General features: G+C 39.1%; 1 protein-coding gene across 1 annotated transcript in view; it reads right to left on the bottom strand.

Annotated features, from left to right (window-relative positions):
* The window catches only part of itfg1 (integrin alpha FG-GAP repeat containing 1), a 167,074-nt gene that overhangs the window by 115,403 nt on the left and 34,091 nt on the right, over positions 1-17,580 (bottom strand). The window contains exon 8 of the mRNA XM_004539805.5: positions 9,214-9,295. Coding sequence (XP_004539862.2) covers positions 9,214-9,295 — 82 coding nt within the window. The remainder of the gene's footprint in view (positions 1-9,213; positions 9,296-17,580) is intronic.

Raw genomic sequence — 17,580 nt, 5'->3', positions numbered from 1 at the left:
CTTCTGATTTATGTCATCACTGTGGGTGTAATAGAAACAAAGTGAAATGCAGAAAATGAACGCATTTGGACATTTCTGCAGTGTGGGATGTCGAGAGGCTGTAGGGAAAGAAACAGGAAAAAAAGAGACTGTGAGAGAAAATGAGTGCAAATTTAGTCCTACAGAGGATGTCACTCGCCACTCTGCCTCTGATGCTTACTGTCAGTTCTGCTATACACACAAACACACCCCAACATTAGCTCCCTCTGTCCCACCTGCCCTCTCCTCATTGAATACCTTCTTTCATCTATCTACCCATCTGTCTCTTTTATTTATGTTATGCTCTCCTTCACCCGTCTCCTCTTGCCCTCCTCCTCTTCTAGCTCACATGATATTCCTTCCTCAGTCTCAAAAGTTTCTTTTCCTCAGTCTGTCTTTCCTCTTTATTCAACCTCATTCTCTCCTTCACTCTTCCCTACCTACCTCCCTCCCTCCCTCCCGCTTTTCATCTCCCGCTACCACTGATGATGCATGTTGTGATGTAGATTGGATGAGAGAGTCGCAGAGGGAGGAAACTGCAGGTATGGATTGAAATGGAGAAGGCAGTGAGGAGAGGGGAAGTCTGGAAAGGGTTGGTCAGAGAAGGAGGCGAAACAGAGCTAAATAGCTAGAGAGAAAGAGAAAAAGGAGAGGATATACAAAGACTGATGGTATCCACTGTGACCTGATAGGATTCATAGCACACACACACAAAACAGCAGCAATAACTATGCAAATCATAATATGCATCTGCACAATAATTCAACAAGAGTCCTTGAGTCATTGTCCTGTGTATATGTTTGGCAAGTATCTGCATGCTATGCTGTATATGCTAGGAGTCTATAGGAAAATGGCCCTAGGCTTCCTTGCTTTATGACCTCAACAAATTTTTGGGCTCAATCACTAGTCATAAAGCACAGGTGTCGAACTCCAGGCCTCAAGGGCCGGTGTCCTGCAGGTTTTAGATGTGTCCTTGATCAAACACAGCTGATTAAAATGTCTAAATGACCTCCCCAACATGTCTTGAAGTTCTCCAGATGCCTGGTAATGAACTAATCATTTGATTCAGGTGTGTTGACCAAGGGTAATATCTAAAACCTGCAGGACACCGGCCCTTGAGGCCTGGAGTTCGACACCTCTGTCATAAAGAATACCGAATTCAATTCCCTCATTAGGTTAGAAAGGTAGACGAACCAGAGTATATTAGATTAGGTATTGGATGACTGGATAACAGCTTGTGACTAACAAGTTATCAGTCAATGAGAAGCAGTGTCAGTTTCAGTGTGATTCCCCTGCATTCATAATGGATGGCTTTAAAATCTAAGACACCAATAGCATAAGTGCCCAGCTTGAGGCATCGGGATTTCAGTCTTTGATCATGACACTGTAAGCACATGCACGCATCGTGATAAAACAGGGCCATATAAGATGAAAATTATATCTGACAGGTCTATAGAGATCTCCCAAACAAGATAAATGTAAACTGTGACTTATCTTTTCTTATTATTGTGTGATTCACTTTGACTGAGGGATAATCACGCTGTAAGCTTTGAAGCTATTGTTTTGATATTTTAGTTGCTTTAGGGAACTGATGCCAAATGTTGCCAACTGGCATCTTGACTGGCTAATACCAGTCCCTGTCTGCCATTTACCCATGGATCTATATACAATCATCATTAAACCCATTGAAAATAGTGAGGGAGAAAACAAAACAGAACAAAACACATCTTCAGGAGGTTCTGAAGCTACCTGTGTTTGTTTTATTATTATTTTAATAAATCAGCACTGCTACTTTTTACCTCATGACTCATGTAGTAAGTCTGTGTTATGTCTATTACTGTGGATATAAGGGGGGGAAAACTAACTAAACTTTTATACAGAAAGCACATACACAACACTAAGAACATGTGCAACACAATCTAAAATTAATTCAAAAATTAAGTGCTAATTAGTGTGTAGATTGTTGTGGGTGAGTTCTTCTAATTGAGAGTGCCACTTTTTCATAATTACTGTGCAGCAGACACTGGAATAAGAAAGAAGAACTCTTGGGCTTCTACCTTCAATGAAGGACACTTTTGTGAGATATACTTTGTAATTTGCATCAAATTGCATATTAAAATGTGCAAATGAATATCTGAACTTGGAAACCGTAAACCCAGGAGAATAAATCTTTTGCATTTGCATTGGAATATCTCTAAATGCAAGGGATGTCACTAAATGGTGCCTGATTAGGAGATTTTATTTTTCCAATTGCCACATTTTCACTTCATTAACATGGTCTGGAGGGATGTCTTTCACATAAACATAGATGCATAATGTTAAGCAATATTGCTTATACAACCCACTCTGATCCTGACTAGCCCAGCAGCACTTCACTACCTCTGTTTTACAGGTATATCCACTTCTCCTGGAGTCTGAGACAAAAGGAAAGTGATGGAGAATTTGAGACTGAAAAAGCAAAGTGAGTGCGATGGCAGAGTAGACTGGCTGAAAACAAGACAAGACTGCCAGTAAAAGAAAGAAAAAGCACACAGACACAAAAAGGGGGGGGGGGGGGGGGGGGGGGGGGGGACTGTGAAAGGTATGCAGTGGTTGGAGAGAGAATGAGGCAGAAAAGAGAAAAGAGGGAGCAGGCCAGAGGTTGGATGTAGCACAATATAATAAGATGAGTGGAGAAGAAAATGCCTGGGGGGAGAGCGGAGAGAAATAGGCTGTTAACATACCGACTTACCTGCACGCACACACACACACATACACGTTGTTGAGCACACGCATGCACACACAGCATGATGACAGCTTTTCCAATTTTAAATATCACTTCCAAACACATTCCCGTCTCGCTGTCTGAAATATCTCCTATCCTAGTGAGCTGCTGGTCGCTGAGCCGCCTCCCTACATCCTACCTGCGCTGACGCGAGCTGACACACTCGGTTGTGGGACTTCGTTGTGCTTTACCTAATGATGAATTATGCATTGGCCGCTGTCACTTTGAAAAATGCAATTACCTCAGTGATAAGGCAGATGGGCCTGTTTTGTCTGGCATATGCTGTGCATCTATTAAGAGTGTACTGCTGGAAAATGAACTGCAAGCACACAAACATGGATGTGTGAACAGATTCCCGTACGCTTTCATGAACAATCGCATACACATGCACATAAACAAGTGCACGCACGATTCAAGTTTAGCCAATGTATGCTGTCTGGGCATGCTGCTCAGACACTTGGATTCAAATTTTTCGCTCCTGTTTGGTATTTACAAGTGTGCATCATTTTGCCCGTGTGAGTTGAGTGGTTGAAGGCAGTGCCGTTTCTGATGGGACAAAGACGTATTATTCGGTTCCAGTTTCTTTCACTTTTAAATTACTGACACACGTATTTTCACAAGACTATTACTTAACCTTAAATCTCTGCCCACACCCAGAGGTGATGGTGTAGGCCAGAAAGGTTCCAGTCAATAAAGCGAAGATTTGTGACTTTTGAAAGTAAAAAAATGTGTTCTGGTCAGAAGCCAAACTCTAAAGCAAGGGAAAGAACCTTAAGCACAAAGCTGAGTTTTGCTAGAGTGAGCTGAAGAAAATAAACTTTAAATCAAATTAAAAAGCCAAAATTGGGGCATTTCTAAACAAATCTCAGACTCAGATTTTTTGGATGCATGTACTATAGATAAGGGAAAATGACTTGAATGTGCAAAGAGGGAAATTATGAGCCATTGTATTTTTTTCCTTATGCATTTTCAGTCACAGCGGACACTTAACCCTTCGGTGATGATCCTTTGGTGACAAGACACTAGAATAATTTGCCATTTGAGAACAGGTTACCTCATGACAAAGATGCAGTAAAGCACGTACTCACCAGTAACAGAACTTTCCAGCCACCAAACACAATGCAGTAATGATAAGAATTAATTGTCTTTTCTTTTTTCTTTTTTTATTACTGTTGCTATTGTTATGATAAAATATTTAATATTTTTAATAAAAAAAGAAATTTTAAGAAACAGAAAATGACGAAACATGTAGAGAACAGACAGGACAGCAGACACAGATGTAAATCTATGGGGGAAAATCTGGTGGAAGACAGAAAACCAGAGGTAGAAGGGTAGAGTGAGAATTGACATTGTGATGTGTGATGGAAATAATTCCCACTCCAAATCACAGAGGGATGCAATGCTGCTCTATTTCATTCTCTCCTCTCTCCTATTGCTTTTATTATCCTCCCTGCCATCTTTCCTCCTCCGTCTGCAGATCATCTACCTTGGCTCTTTTTCTATATTTCACCCTTTTTTCCACCTCACTTCATGCCACCTTTGAAATGTGCCATTTGCCCTCACTCTTTCCTTTTCCACTTTCTCATGCATTTAAGTTTTTAAGGTAAATTCACAAGGTGCTCATTAATTAACCTAAGCGGAAGCTGGTCAGAGAGACTCATCAGGAGGGCCGCACACAGAGAAACAAACGCTGCAAAATAAGATTGACAAAGTGAGACTGGATGGCAGAAACAGACTGGATCAGGTACGTAAATCTCAGCAGGTAGATAAAGAAAAACCATTGGAGCACACACAAAAATGGGACTTACATGACTTTGGCAATTTGTATAAATAACAAAGATGAAGTAGAAGAGGATTTATGTCAATACTGTCATCACTCAAGCTGCATCTATTTGTAGAATTTACAGGTAAGAACTATGTTTTCTTCAAGCTGAAATAAATCAATTTTGGACATTTGGCACTAAAATATAATACGTCTTCTTTCAGGTTTGTGGTTATTTTTGTCAAATACAATCTCCTCTGAATTATACTGCGTTCACTCTCAGTGGCACAGAGCATCTCTCTTTGTATCAGTGTCTTTTGCATCTCAGAGCCCAGAGACAAAACCATAGGTTATAATGAGGAATGCCTTTTGAGCTAACATCACCTTATACAGCATGACTGATGGAACCTGAACTAAATGTAACAATTTATTCAGTTATTTCTTTTAAACACCATTGCTTCATATATTGTAAAACTAATCATAACCACTAAAGTAAAATGAACAGAGTAAAGTGATGCTTATAAGAACACTCAACAAAATAACTAAACGGATTAAAAGACAGAAAAAGGGTGATAGCTGGTCTTCCACTAGTGTAACAATCTGTGACACCCAAAGCTGTTTAGATGAAGAACAGACGGCGATGTAAGAAAACAAGAGCAGAAAATTAGTAAGCCGTAGATAGGAGATACGGAGTAGATCAAGAGAAATAAAGAAAGACACTGACAGCTGAAGAGGGGCTAAGTGAAGCAAGACAAACCAGGACAATTAAAAAAAATCCCTCTGTATTCTGAAGGCATCTTTTTGCCTGGACTTGGCAGATTATTAGAAGCGTGACCCTTAAAGGCTTCTCTCCACCAGTTAACAAGAACAAGATGTGGAAGTGTGCATTTCCAAACTGAAGGAGAAATTATGATTTTTTTTAAAAAAGGAAAAAAAATTATGTCAAGATAAGCTATTAAAAAAAAACTTCTGAGATAATAAATTCAACACGCGCGCAGATTCCCTCAACACAAAGACACCCACATGCAGCCACAGCATATAGGTCATTTTCCCTTTGGCTCATACAATATTGCCAATTTTGGCACAGGGAGTTTGTTCACTAAATATTTGATGGACACCCTTTTGCTGCAGTGAGATTAACACATTAATCTTGCCAATAAGGATGTGTTTATCAGTGTGAAGCCCTTCGTGCATGTGTTTGTGTTCATGTGCATGAGTACCGCACAAGCCCAAAAGTTAATTAAAAATGCATTGAACATTACACAGCTAATAGCAGAACATAACTCAAACTAAGTGATAAGGTTACATAGATTAAAAAAAAAAGAAGATAAACAGAAAAACAAAACTAAAGCTAAAAGCCAAAGAGCCACAAACTAAGAGATACTACATGCGTGAGATTTTAAATGTACTCTTTAGCATACTTGTAATTTAATTTTCATACAAATATCTATAGCGCTATCCTGCCAACTTACTTAATATTCACTGCCTGGCTCACAGAAGAGGGTGCATTTGATTGTTTTGAATAAATACAGCAGAAGAAATGTGTTGTCAGCATGAAGCAGCAGACATAAAATCTAAGGAAGAAGAGACCTTACATGAATGAGCACACTGCATCGTTTGCCCTGAAGACATCAAGTGGCCCCCATCTTGAAGCTCCTCAATTACGAGGGATGCGTTTGATTTCTTCCTCTCTTATGCATAATCTAACTCGCCTTTCTCAAAGACCACTACAGCAAGAAAGAATGTGATGATGGATGCGTAGTGATCTCTGAGAAGTGCAGTTCCCATGATTGGGAAAAAACACGAAGAAGAAAAAGTCTGAACTGAAGCCAGAGTATGCTACGGGGATAGCATCTAACAATACAAGATGATTCTAATATAAAAGGGGAAAAAAGATTTAGTAGAGGTGGTTCAGCATCTTCTCAGGATGCCTCCTGGGCATCTCCCTTTGGAGATTTTTTGGGTATGCCCAGTGGGGAGAGACCGCAGGCTAAACTCGCTGGAGAGATTATAATCCTCATCTGATCTGGGAATGCCTCAGGATCCCCCAGAAGGAGCTCGGAAAGTTGCTCGGGAGAATGATATCTGGACTACCATGCTTAGTTTGCTGCCACCATGACTTTGTGGAATCAGAAGGTTACAGATGGATGGAGAAAAACCAAACCCTACATATACATGAAAAAATAATATCTCTCTACTGCCTCTGACAAAACCCTCTTGAACTTTTGGCTGAAATTTCATAAAGTTCTGCAATGTATTTATTAGCTGGTCTCAGGTCGTGTAGGTTATTCTATCCACTCCTGTTATGCATCTTACAATAAAGAAACACAACCTTCTCTTTAAACTCTTACACTGAAATGAATTCACTTTTTTTTTTAATCCAGTAAAACCAGCTTCCTGGTCATTTTTTTATTTTAATGGTTTACAATTTGCAGTAAAAATATGTAAGTTCAGCTATGGAATTTCTTGCAGAGGTTAAACCAGCAACATTTTCAACTGTGGCGTCAATTTTACATAAGCCACAAACCACTCTGTTCAAACAGATACTATGTCAATAGCGTCTTACAGTTCCTATATGCTTATCCTTTTCATTGCTAATGAAACTATCACAACTAATTATTGTTAGTGTGAGCAGTAAACTGGTCAGTTAGCCAATTTTCTGAAAACATTCTGCAACCATAGTAGTTTCATGGTAATTTAAGTTATTTTAACAAGTATAATAATGAGAATAATAATAACAAGAAGAAGAATCATAAAAAAAAAATAACTACATGGCATCTGTCAAAAACAAAGTGACTTAGAGATGTAAGCAACAGAAAGAGAGAAAGAAAATAATTATTGCATTATATAAAGTAGTATAATCTCATATAAAAGTAAGCGCAATCCTGAAATACTCACTTGTAAAGTTAAAATAAAAATCAGTCTAGAGTCTTTTTTCATAATGGAGTCCAGAGGATCAGTCTACCATGGTTTCAGTTCAAGAAATTATTAACAGAGTTGTGTAGGAGGATCTCCTGCTGCTTGCAGGTTCAAAATAGATTGGCACATTGGAGTGAGTGAGTTAGTGTTATTGGAGTCAAATCAAAATCAATTTGAGATTCATCCAAACAAAACTCCATGCTTCAAGAGAATCTGACATTGAGACAGAGTATATAATGAGCCAAGGACCGAAACACTTCACAAGTGTTAAATTACAGTTACTGGTGCTCAAATAATCCCACACTAATGTTAAGACTAAACAATATTTAAGATGTTCAGTTCGATCAGATGTTTCTATATCAGTTTTGTAGTATTGCTTCCAAATGAGCCAGCTTGATAACTTTGACTCTTCTCTATTTGAGCAATCATTCACATACTGTAATACCCAGACTACAGAGCGCACCTGATTAAAAGCCGCATGCTCTAATTTTAGAAAGAAAATCAATTTTGTACTTGTACAGGCCGCACCGGATTTTAAGCCGTATGCATTTCACTTGTAATCTGAGATATTTACACAGAAATATTACACATGAGGATTTTTAACGTTTAATTTAATCCGTAAGGTAACATAAACATGGTAACATAAACATACAAAAATACATACTGCAAATGCTTTTTTCCGCAAACAGCGCCTGTAACACGGCTACCTTTAAATATACGTATGTATCAGTAACACACAAATTACGTTGCTTTTCTTTTTTTTACGGAACAGTGCACAAACAACATTACAATGTCTCTTAACAACCGGTAAAAATATATACCGTATATATACTACTTATCAATTTTATTGGTCTACTGTTACCAGGCAAAATGTTTTTGGCCGCATGAAAAAAAAATGCATTAGCTGCACGTCAGTATAAGCCGCAGTGTTCACAGTGTGGGAAAAAAGTAGCGGCTTATGACCCGAAAACTACGGTGCTTTCCCTTTCATTTTACTTTGTACATCATCAGACTGGTAAATGAAACGGTTACTTACTTTTAAAAACAAGCACAAGAAGGCACCAAAACACAATGCTGCCCTAACTGAGGTGACAGCACTGTCAAGATGACCAGCCAACTTTGTGGCATGCAGGCTGCAGCCTGGAGATTAGCGAGCCAGCAGAGATTTGCAGCGGATAAATGTAAAGCTCATCTGAACAATGAATAGCGCTGGCCAAGATTGTTTGAAGGGATAAGATGTCCACAAAAATCTGGCTATGGGATTATGAGTGTGTATAATAGAGTTTTATATTGTAGTGTGTGCCTGCCACTGTGCATGGATGAGATTAGCCTGCCAGTTAAGGAATGAGCATATCTGGGCTGTAAGTATTTGGAAACAGACAGTGAAACTGTCAAACCTCAAAACACAACATAGTCCTGTTTGATAGCCTTTGAAGCATCAATGCAGAAAGAGCTTTCAGGACTTCAGGAGGAAAGGAAGGGATGTAACAGACACACACCAGGACAAATTTCAGTACAATCCAGCCTCGTCCACACAGTGACTAAATGTTGGGAACTTTTATGCACCTTGACTGCACATATTGTCATTACACATTGTCTTCTTCGATTTTTGTTTTGCTCCATTTTGGCTCTGTTCATATGGCCCTGCTACTGAAAGTATATCCCAGTGCTAGGTTTCAAACCAATAACTGTATCACATTTACACAAAAACACAGCAAACAAGCAAATGAAAAATCTTTATAATTCTCACCAAAGTCCACAAAGGAAGACTGCCCAATAATTGTGGTTTCGTTTGGCTTTGACATGACGTCAGTCTTGGTGAAGTTCCCGTCCTGATAGATGACAAATGGACAGAAAAAACATAAAGAACAACTCAAATGTTTAGTCAGAGATCCAGCAATAAAAGACAAGTCCAGTTTACCCCTCGCGTGTACCATAAAAAGCTGTAATGTTTCTGGAAAGCAAAAAGTAAAAAGCTTGCTCTTGTTCATGCACTCAGTAAAATTTCAAAATATATGCATAACGCTTATCAAGCAAAAACTTCGTTTTAATCTTATTAGAAATGTTTGATTAAATGAAACAAAAACAAGATAAAAACACGATTGGTTTATAAATTCTTGAATTACAGGCCAAAATATGCTTCGTGGAATAACTGAAAATTTTTAAATAGTTAGCATTCACAACCAGTGTTTTTGTAAGATTTTATTATTATTATTATTATTATTTATTTATGTATTTATTTTTAAATCATTGCATTTAGCAGAAAAGAAGACAAACCACATTCATGATGAGTTCAACTAATATACGGTAAAGCAACCGGCAATTGTCTCCATTCTGGATTATTTAATATTTATGTATTACATTTTAATTTTAAATACTACAGCAAAATGCCACTTTTTATATTAATATTTCATCCGTTGAAGATAAGCCCCCCACCCCGGAGAGTAATTGTTCATTTTAATATGACACTGCACCTTATTGCATTTTACATTGCTGGTTTGTGGATTTAGAGAAAACAGTGGCTGTGAGAGTTCTGAAATTTAGCAAACCTATTGGGTAAGTGGTGCCCTTTACATAGGGCAAGGAAAAAAGGCAAGGGTTTAAGTATATCAGTGGGGGGAAAAAAAGATTTGTATGTGTGGGTGCCTTTGCCTAAGAACACATGTGAGTCTGTGAGCCTGCCGATAACAACATTACTGATTTATGAGAAAGTGACAGAGTAAGAAAGATAGGAAGAGAAGGTGAGGGAGGTACAATAGTTGAGTCAGAGAACACAATCTATACATTATTATATATAAGTATATAATGTGTGGGTGTGTATATGTGTGGTCAAATGTTGTTCTATGCACAAGCCAATAATTGTTGAAATGAATAAACTATGACATGAGGGGTGTGTTATACATCTATAAATTATTGTGTTTTACTAAAGCTGAGCGATAATAGACTCAATAACAATGAGAGGACAAAGGAATCAGACAAATGGCAAACCACAAATTAGCAACTGCACAACAGTAATTTAATAGTTATAATGATGTGAAAACTATTATAACAACACGACTAGAATCAAAATATAAATTTCACTTAATGGTGCTGGGCATGAGATGTAGCAAAACAAGTGGGTAAACTATCAAGACAAAGCTACGGTGAAGGAAACCAAAGGTTAATGCAACACTATTACTGCAAATTATTAACTATAAACTCCAAAATGTCATTTAAATAAAACTGTGTAAAAACACTTGCAGCACATTTTCTACCTACATTGCAATCCAGTACACTCTGTATGATATTGATTTCTATGTAGATAGAAATTCCACTACACCACAAGATTGCTTGAATATTTCATGCAGACGGAAGCACCGGTTTGAACAAAATCTTTTCCAAAGAAAACTCACGGCTGTGAAATATTTAAGGCTTTCTAATTAGAACGCACAGACGGACATAAAATTACTGTATTCTTTTCTACTGTCAGCTGCTTGCAGAATGGTCATAAAATAGCATTAACTGATTAAATTCCAGTTCCAAGCATATTTGGCAAGAACACTAGCAGTGCCTATTCAAAAGTTACTGTGGTCCAAAGTGAAAGCAGTGTAATTGAACTTCCAGGGTGTAATCTGAAAATCCCAGCTGTAATGAAAATGGTCCAGGAATGCAGGAGAAGATTACCTTGAAGTTGATTTTGAGCAAATTTACATGATTTTTTCCTCCTAAAGTTTTTGGCTGTTTTGGTTATCCCAATATATGCAAATAGAAAACATATCTGATTTTTTTAAGTGGAATCTACTGCCAAGAGAGCCGAGATCAAGTTGGCCAGTTAAAAAATAACAAGAAAGATATCAATGGGAAAGGTGAAAAATAATCAGATCCTCGAAATGATTATTGCCCAAAGCCTCCTGGAAAAGCCGAGACAAAGATCCCAGTGTACAATCTCCTGGTCTGTTTTAACAGTTGGAATTCTACATCAGCAGCTGCAGACAACACAAGCAGCCAGAAAGCTGCACTCCAGGGAAAAGCATCCGTCTACTGACAGCATCATCGCTGCCAGGCTCATCCCAAGGTTTGTTAGTTTGCTGGCATAGTCTGACTGCCCCTCCATCCATTTTCAGGCAGCTTAGGCCCTGAATAACATCGCCATAGGTACCGTGGACCAGACAGCTGCTGCAAAGCAAGCCTTCATAAGCCCGGTGAATTCACCACATCTGAAAATTTATATCATGATATTTGTGCCCTGGTAACAGCAAAGGTAATGGATCCAGCTATGAGTATAATGGGGGACTCGAAAATTGCTCTACGTGTAAAAGTAGATAGGTTTGGGAAAGAGGAAAGTCATGACTCAGACTCAGTGAGTTCTTTATTTCTTTATTTTTTTATTGCTGGACTATAAAACACCTTTCTTCTGTTATACTCAAGTGTCCCAAAAAGCCATGACATTGTGACAGTGTGCCAGAATGAACAATAGGTCCCTGAAAGTGAGGCAGTTAGATGAAACTAATTAATCATTAACTTCCTAATTTTCTCCTGACACATGTAAGACGACTTTTTGTGAGAAGGCAACCTATTTAATTGTGGTGATACAGTTCAGTTTGTGCAGGTCCTGGAGAGATAGAGTAGGCAGTGCTAAAAAAGTATTTTTTTCTTCCTGAGAGAGGGCATTTCTGAAATGCCAAAGACTGTTTTTTATCTCGGGGAATTGTCATGGGTTTAATGCTTCCAGAAAAGTATGATAGAAAGTACCTACTTGATCAACTTAATGGCAGCTTCATAGCCATGGTCCCCCACTCCACTCTGAGACATTAAGATTAGGAGACTAATGAGTAGTGCTGCCAACATGATTGCTTAGTAAGACTTATGACTGTTCAGTCTGAAGTTCCCTTTAGGTTAGTTAGTACTTCAATATTTTGACATCTAAATGGGGCTTTTGCATGACTTGATTGCGTCATAAAGAAGTGGAACATAACAGTCTGACAGAGTTGGCTAGTTGAGCCCTAAAGGTCCAACTCAAATTCCAATTATCGGTTTCATTTTTACTGGGTAAAGAAATCACTTCGTTTTGAGTTAATAACCTCAGTAGTTAGATAACATATACTAATATTTGTCTTTTAAAACTAAAATATAAAAACTTGTAAAATTAATAATTACTTCAGGAAGTTTTTGTTCTGCATTTAAATATATACACGTCTTGCCAGATTTGCTTTTAAAGCAAACTGAAAGATTATTTCTTGAAGCAATGTGGGATTCATTTGTGTGGTTTTCTCCCTTTGCTAATCATGCATTTCTTAAATACTGCTGACTGCAAGTGAAACCCTAAAAATGATAATGTTATTGCAATATTTATTTCCAGTAGGGTTACAGAGCCTTCAAGTCAACACTTACTCACCCAATGCTGCAATGAAAAACATGCAGGTATGTTGTTCTGTGCTATTTTAGGGTATTTTGGTGCAATAAGCCTTCAGTAAAAGGCCAATATTAGATTCAATTTAAATTATTTACGATACATAAATTGTGCACTGAAAGGTTAATTCTTTGCATCATGTTTGATGCTTTCAGTCCTGACAAGGCACAAATGTAGAAGTACTTAGCCTGGTGATTTAAATGCACCAAGAGGTACTTTGGCAAAAAGGTTTAAACTATCACTAACAGTAGAAAGTGCAGATTCATGCGTTTCCCAAACCTATTTGTTTCCATTTGAAAGAATTACTACTTTTGTAGATCAACGCCAGTAAAACCAAGGAACTGGTGGTAGACTTCCGCAGGCACAAGCATTCTCCACTGCAACCACTGAACATCCAAGGTATGGACATTGAGGCTGTGGACAGCTACAGGTACCTTGGTGTTCATCTGAACAATAGACTGGACTGGACTCATAACTCAGACGCCCTCTACAGGAAAGGGCTGAGCAGGCTGTACCTGCTGCAGAGACTCAGGTCGTTTGGAGTGGAGGGCCCACTCCTGAAGAAATTCTATGACTCTGTTGTGGCTTCTGCTATCTTTTATGGCGTGGTCTGCTGGGGCGGCAGTATCTCTGCTGGGGACAGGAAGAGACTGAACAGGGTGATCCGAAGGGCCAGCTCTGTTCTAGGATGCCCTCTGGACCCAGTGGAGGTGGTGAGTGACAGGAGAACGGCGGCTAAGCTGTCATCCCTGATGGAAAACATCTCCCACCCCATGCAGCAGACTGTGACAGCACTGAGCAGCTCCTTCAGTGGGAGACTGCGGCACCCACGGTGTGGGACGGAGAGATTTCGCAGGTCTTTCCTCCCCACTGCTGTCAGACTCCATAATAAAGACTTTAACTGATCAAGCACACACATCCATACATATGCAATAATACTAAGTGCAATAATCCTTTCTGTCATCGTTGTATTTTTACTCAGTTGTATATAGTATTTGTATTTGTATTCTATTTTTATCTTATTGTATATTTATTTTATTTTATTCTACTGTATATAGTATTTTATTTTATTCTATTCTGTACAGTTGTGTACTGTATTTATTCTTATTGTATTCTAATTTTTGCCTCATAACTTTTGCACTGTCCACTTCCTGCTGTGACAAAACAAATTTCCCACGTGTGGGACTAATAAAGGTTATCTTATCTTATCTTATCTTATCTTACTGTGTACTGACTGTACAAACAAATCTTCTAGGGAAAGACTGCAAAGCACAAGTGCACTTTGAAGTGTTTTTCTATGATTTATAAGAAGTTACAGGGAACAAAAAAAAAAAATTCTGTCATGCTGACATTTGAAAATGTACAAAGTAATTGATATTTAAACTCATTCAACTTGAATATTCTGTCAATTTGCTTACAAAATTAGAATCAATCCACAATTAGGAATGTGGAAGTGGTCCGTTAACTCTCTAGGCATTGACATGAAACATTTTAATAGTGTGACTGACTAGTATTGATTTTGCATTCATGTGTGTGTAAACTGACTGATTTGTGAAGATAAAAGGATAAATTTTTGTTATTGTTCCTTATTTCTGTTGACATTACCTTCAACACGTTTCTGTCACTCACACCCACTCATAGGCAAACAGCACAATCACATATGCCCAGCTAATGCACTAAGAGATGCTGTGCTATGCAAAAAAACAAAAAACAAAAAAACAAAAAAGAAAATAACAGAAGGGAACAGGGACCAAGTCTATCTTAGAAAACTAAGGGAGATGGGTCAAAGTGTCTAAAAACACCACTTAACCAGTATTGTGTATAAGTAACTCAAATGCTAATGGAAAAGATGTGTATGCATGAAGTGTTACTGTGCTGGTGCTTTTTGAGCTAAAAACAAGGGAGGCCTGGATCAGCTTGTGCAAGGTATCATCAAGTTCCAAAATTCCAGCAACTAGTGATGCAGGAATCCAGATTTATACAGCTCTTTTACAATACTGATACAGAGTATGAATCCAATTAGGGCTGGGCCATATTATACCGTTCACGGTAATACCGGTACAATGTTAGGCAACGATAAGAAAATGAAATATCGCGATAATATATGGGTAAAACGCGCATGCGCAGTGCCTTTGTTTTCATACGCACATGGCCAAAAAAAGCATGGCGGTAACGGAGAACGAGAAGGGAGAAAGCGGATCGTTGAGTGAAACGCATGAACCAGAATTGGTTTGTAAAAATGGTGCCACTTCAGTGATGTGGAACTGGTTTGGTGTTTGTCCGTCAGATACCCTACAAAGCTCTTTTTTTTTTATAGAACATGGAAGCCGGCCGTCGTTATTACCGTATTTGTCGGACTAAGGTGCTTGTAAATCTGGGAGTAATCTGGGTCCTAAACTCCGTCCTCTTCAGGTCCCAAAGTCAAACGAACACTGCAGCATCACTGAGAGTTAAAAACGGTCTAAATTCTTTCATCTTTAATAAAACGATCAGCATTGCTGCTTTATCAGGTGTAACTATGAAGTTTAACATCCAGGCATCCATGAAATTTATTACATTTAACGGAGTTAGAAGTTAGCAGGAAGTTAGCTCGCTAGTTTTGGTAGTTACCTAAGCATGATATAGCATGTTCTGACTGAGAGATTTCTGAAAAAATTCAAACGTACAGCTCTGCTATCACTTCCAACATAAATGAAGACAGGAAACTAAACAGCAGTGACGTGTGTAAGGTTACTGAAGTTGGGCTAGGTGGTATATAATGATGAGCTACGTGATCGCTAGCAACACAGCTATGTTAGCATAACACAGCGGTCCCCAACCTTATTTGCGCCACGGACCGGTTTATGCCCAACAATATTTTCACGGACCGGCCTTTAAGGTGTCGCGGATAAATACAACAAAATAAAACTAGTACCGGTACCGATAAAAAGAAGATTTATTCATAACACACGTGAAAAGACCCAGGAAAACCAAGTTAACGATAAAAACGATGACAAAATAACGATAAAAACCCTGAAAACCATACATTTCACACCTGAGCCTCAACTCTCGCGGCCCGGTACCAAACGACTCCGAGGCCTGGGGGTTGGGGACCGCTGGCATAACAAACAGTGAAGCTGGAGGATGAACGCTAACACTTTCCCACTCGATAAAAGTTAACGTGAAGGTTCCTGATGGTTAGAGACAAATGCAATCACATGGCAGGATGCTGTAAATGGACCAAATTTCAGTCAGAAGGACAACTGAGATAATCCATCCACAATAGAAGGTTAGTCATTAATATAGTGCAACAACATGGGAATAGAGCAGCTGTGATAGAATATAGCATTAATGAGTCAATGGTACAGACGTGGAGGAAGCAAGAATGAGTTGAATAAAGTTTGATTTATCTGACTGCTTTGTTTCGCTTAATGTGCCTTATAATCCCGTGCACCTTATGGTCCGAAAAATACGTATTTGACTTTAACTTATTAAATGTTGCTTTTGTAACTTGTAATCTGTAAGGCTTAAAAAACAATTTTACTGGTATTTATAGTAAAATTACAGCCAAGGATACAAGATATTATACCAATATCAGGGCCAAATTATTGAGTCAGGATCAAACTGATCTCAATCCAAATATTGGATCAGTGCATCCCTACCATGAGTAAACTCGTGGTAGTAAACTCAAAATCACAAAAGCCCCTTAAGGCCATCTTCTAGTGGGTCTTTATATAGCTTCCAGTTAATTCTTGCTCACTCACCTCAGAAATGTACCAGTTATTTCGCCATATCTGTAATGTGACAACATAACCTTTTAACATGATTGTGATTTTCCTGAAAAAGATGAGTTGCAGGGAGGCAAATCTGAAGAATGGGGCAGGTGGTGAGCAAAGCGATATTGGTTTGGCCAAATACTGTTTCCAATGTGCTCTGTGCTCATGACGACGTGCCATTGTTAACTTCTCTCTCCGATCCCCTGTTGTCAATATGAAGTCTGGGGATGAATTTACAGGACAAATTCAAGCTGTTGACTTCTCTACTAAAATTGCTATAACCTATTCTGTCCTAGACAGAAATCCACCTTCCATTACCAGTCATGAGCCTCCATACAAAAGTCAGGTCAGTTTGTTAGAGAACTTGCAAACCTCAGTACTGGGAACAAGCTAGCAAAGGAGTTTAGCTAACGTAAGCTAAAGTGGCAGTGTCTGTTTTTGTTTTTGACGCTGTCGCCGGTACGAGATTCCGGAATGGCACCACTTACCTCAACATCCAGCTGTGAAAGCTGCATCAACCTGAGCCAAAAAGTGATCGAGCTGGAACAAAGGATATCCACGCTATACCAAATCCAGGGGGCTGAATGCGAACTTGACACGATCCTCCTTGGCAAAGCTCAAACCACCGCTACTAGCGCTGAGCTAGCCGACACAGTGCACCATCCAGCTGCTGTGTCCCAAGATCCCGCCAACAGTCAACACAGGCTCTCAACTTGCGTCGCTGCTGCTTCTGCCAAGGACGAGAACTCCTGGTTTCAGCTAGGGGCCAGACCCAAGGCTCTGGTCAGCTCCACTCCACTCCAACCAGCGCCATGGACCATGGTTGAGACGCGTGGTGGCTGCAGAGAGGGCAGGAGGATCCGTCTCTCGCACCCTCACCCCTCTGGTGAGGTAGTATTGGAGAATAAATTCAATGTCCTGGATCCTGTGGACTTTCCTCCTCTGACTGCTAGCCCTCGCCATCCCGCTGTGT

This window comes from Maylandia zebra, linkage group LG1 (genome assembly GCF_041146795.1).
Source record: "Maylandia zebra isolate NMK-2024a linkage group LG1, Mzebra_GT3a, whole genome shotgun sequence".
NCBI lineage: Eukaryota > Metazoa > Chordata > Actinopteri > Cichliformes > Cichlidae > Maylandia > Maylandia zebra.
Note: the sequence above shows the minus strand (reverse complement) of the source record. Positions and strands in the feature narration are given on the sequence as shown.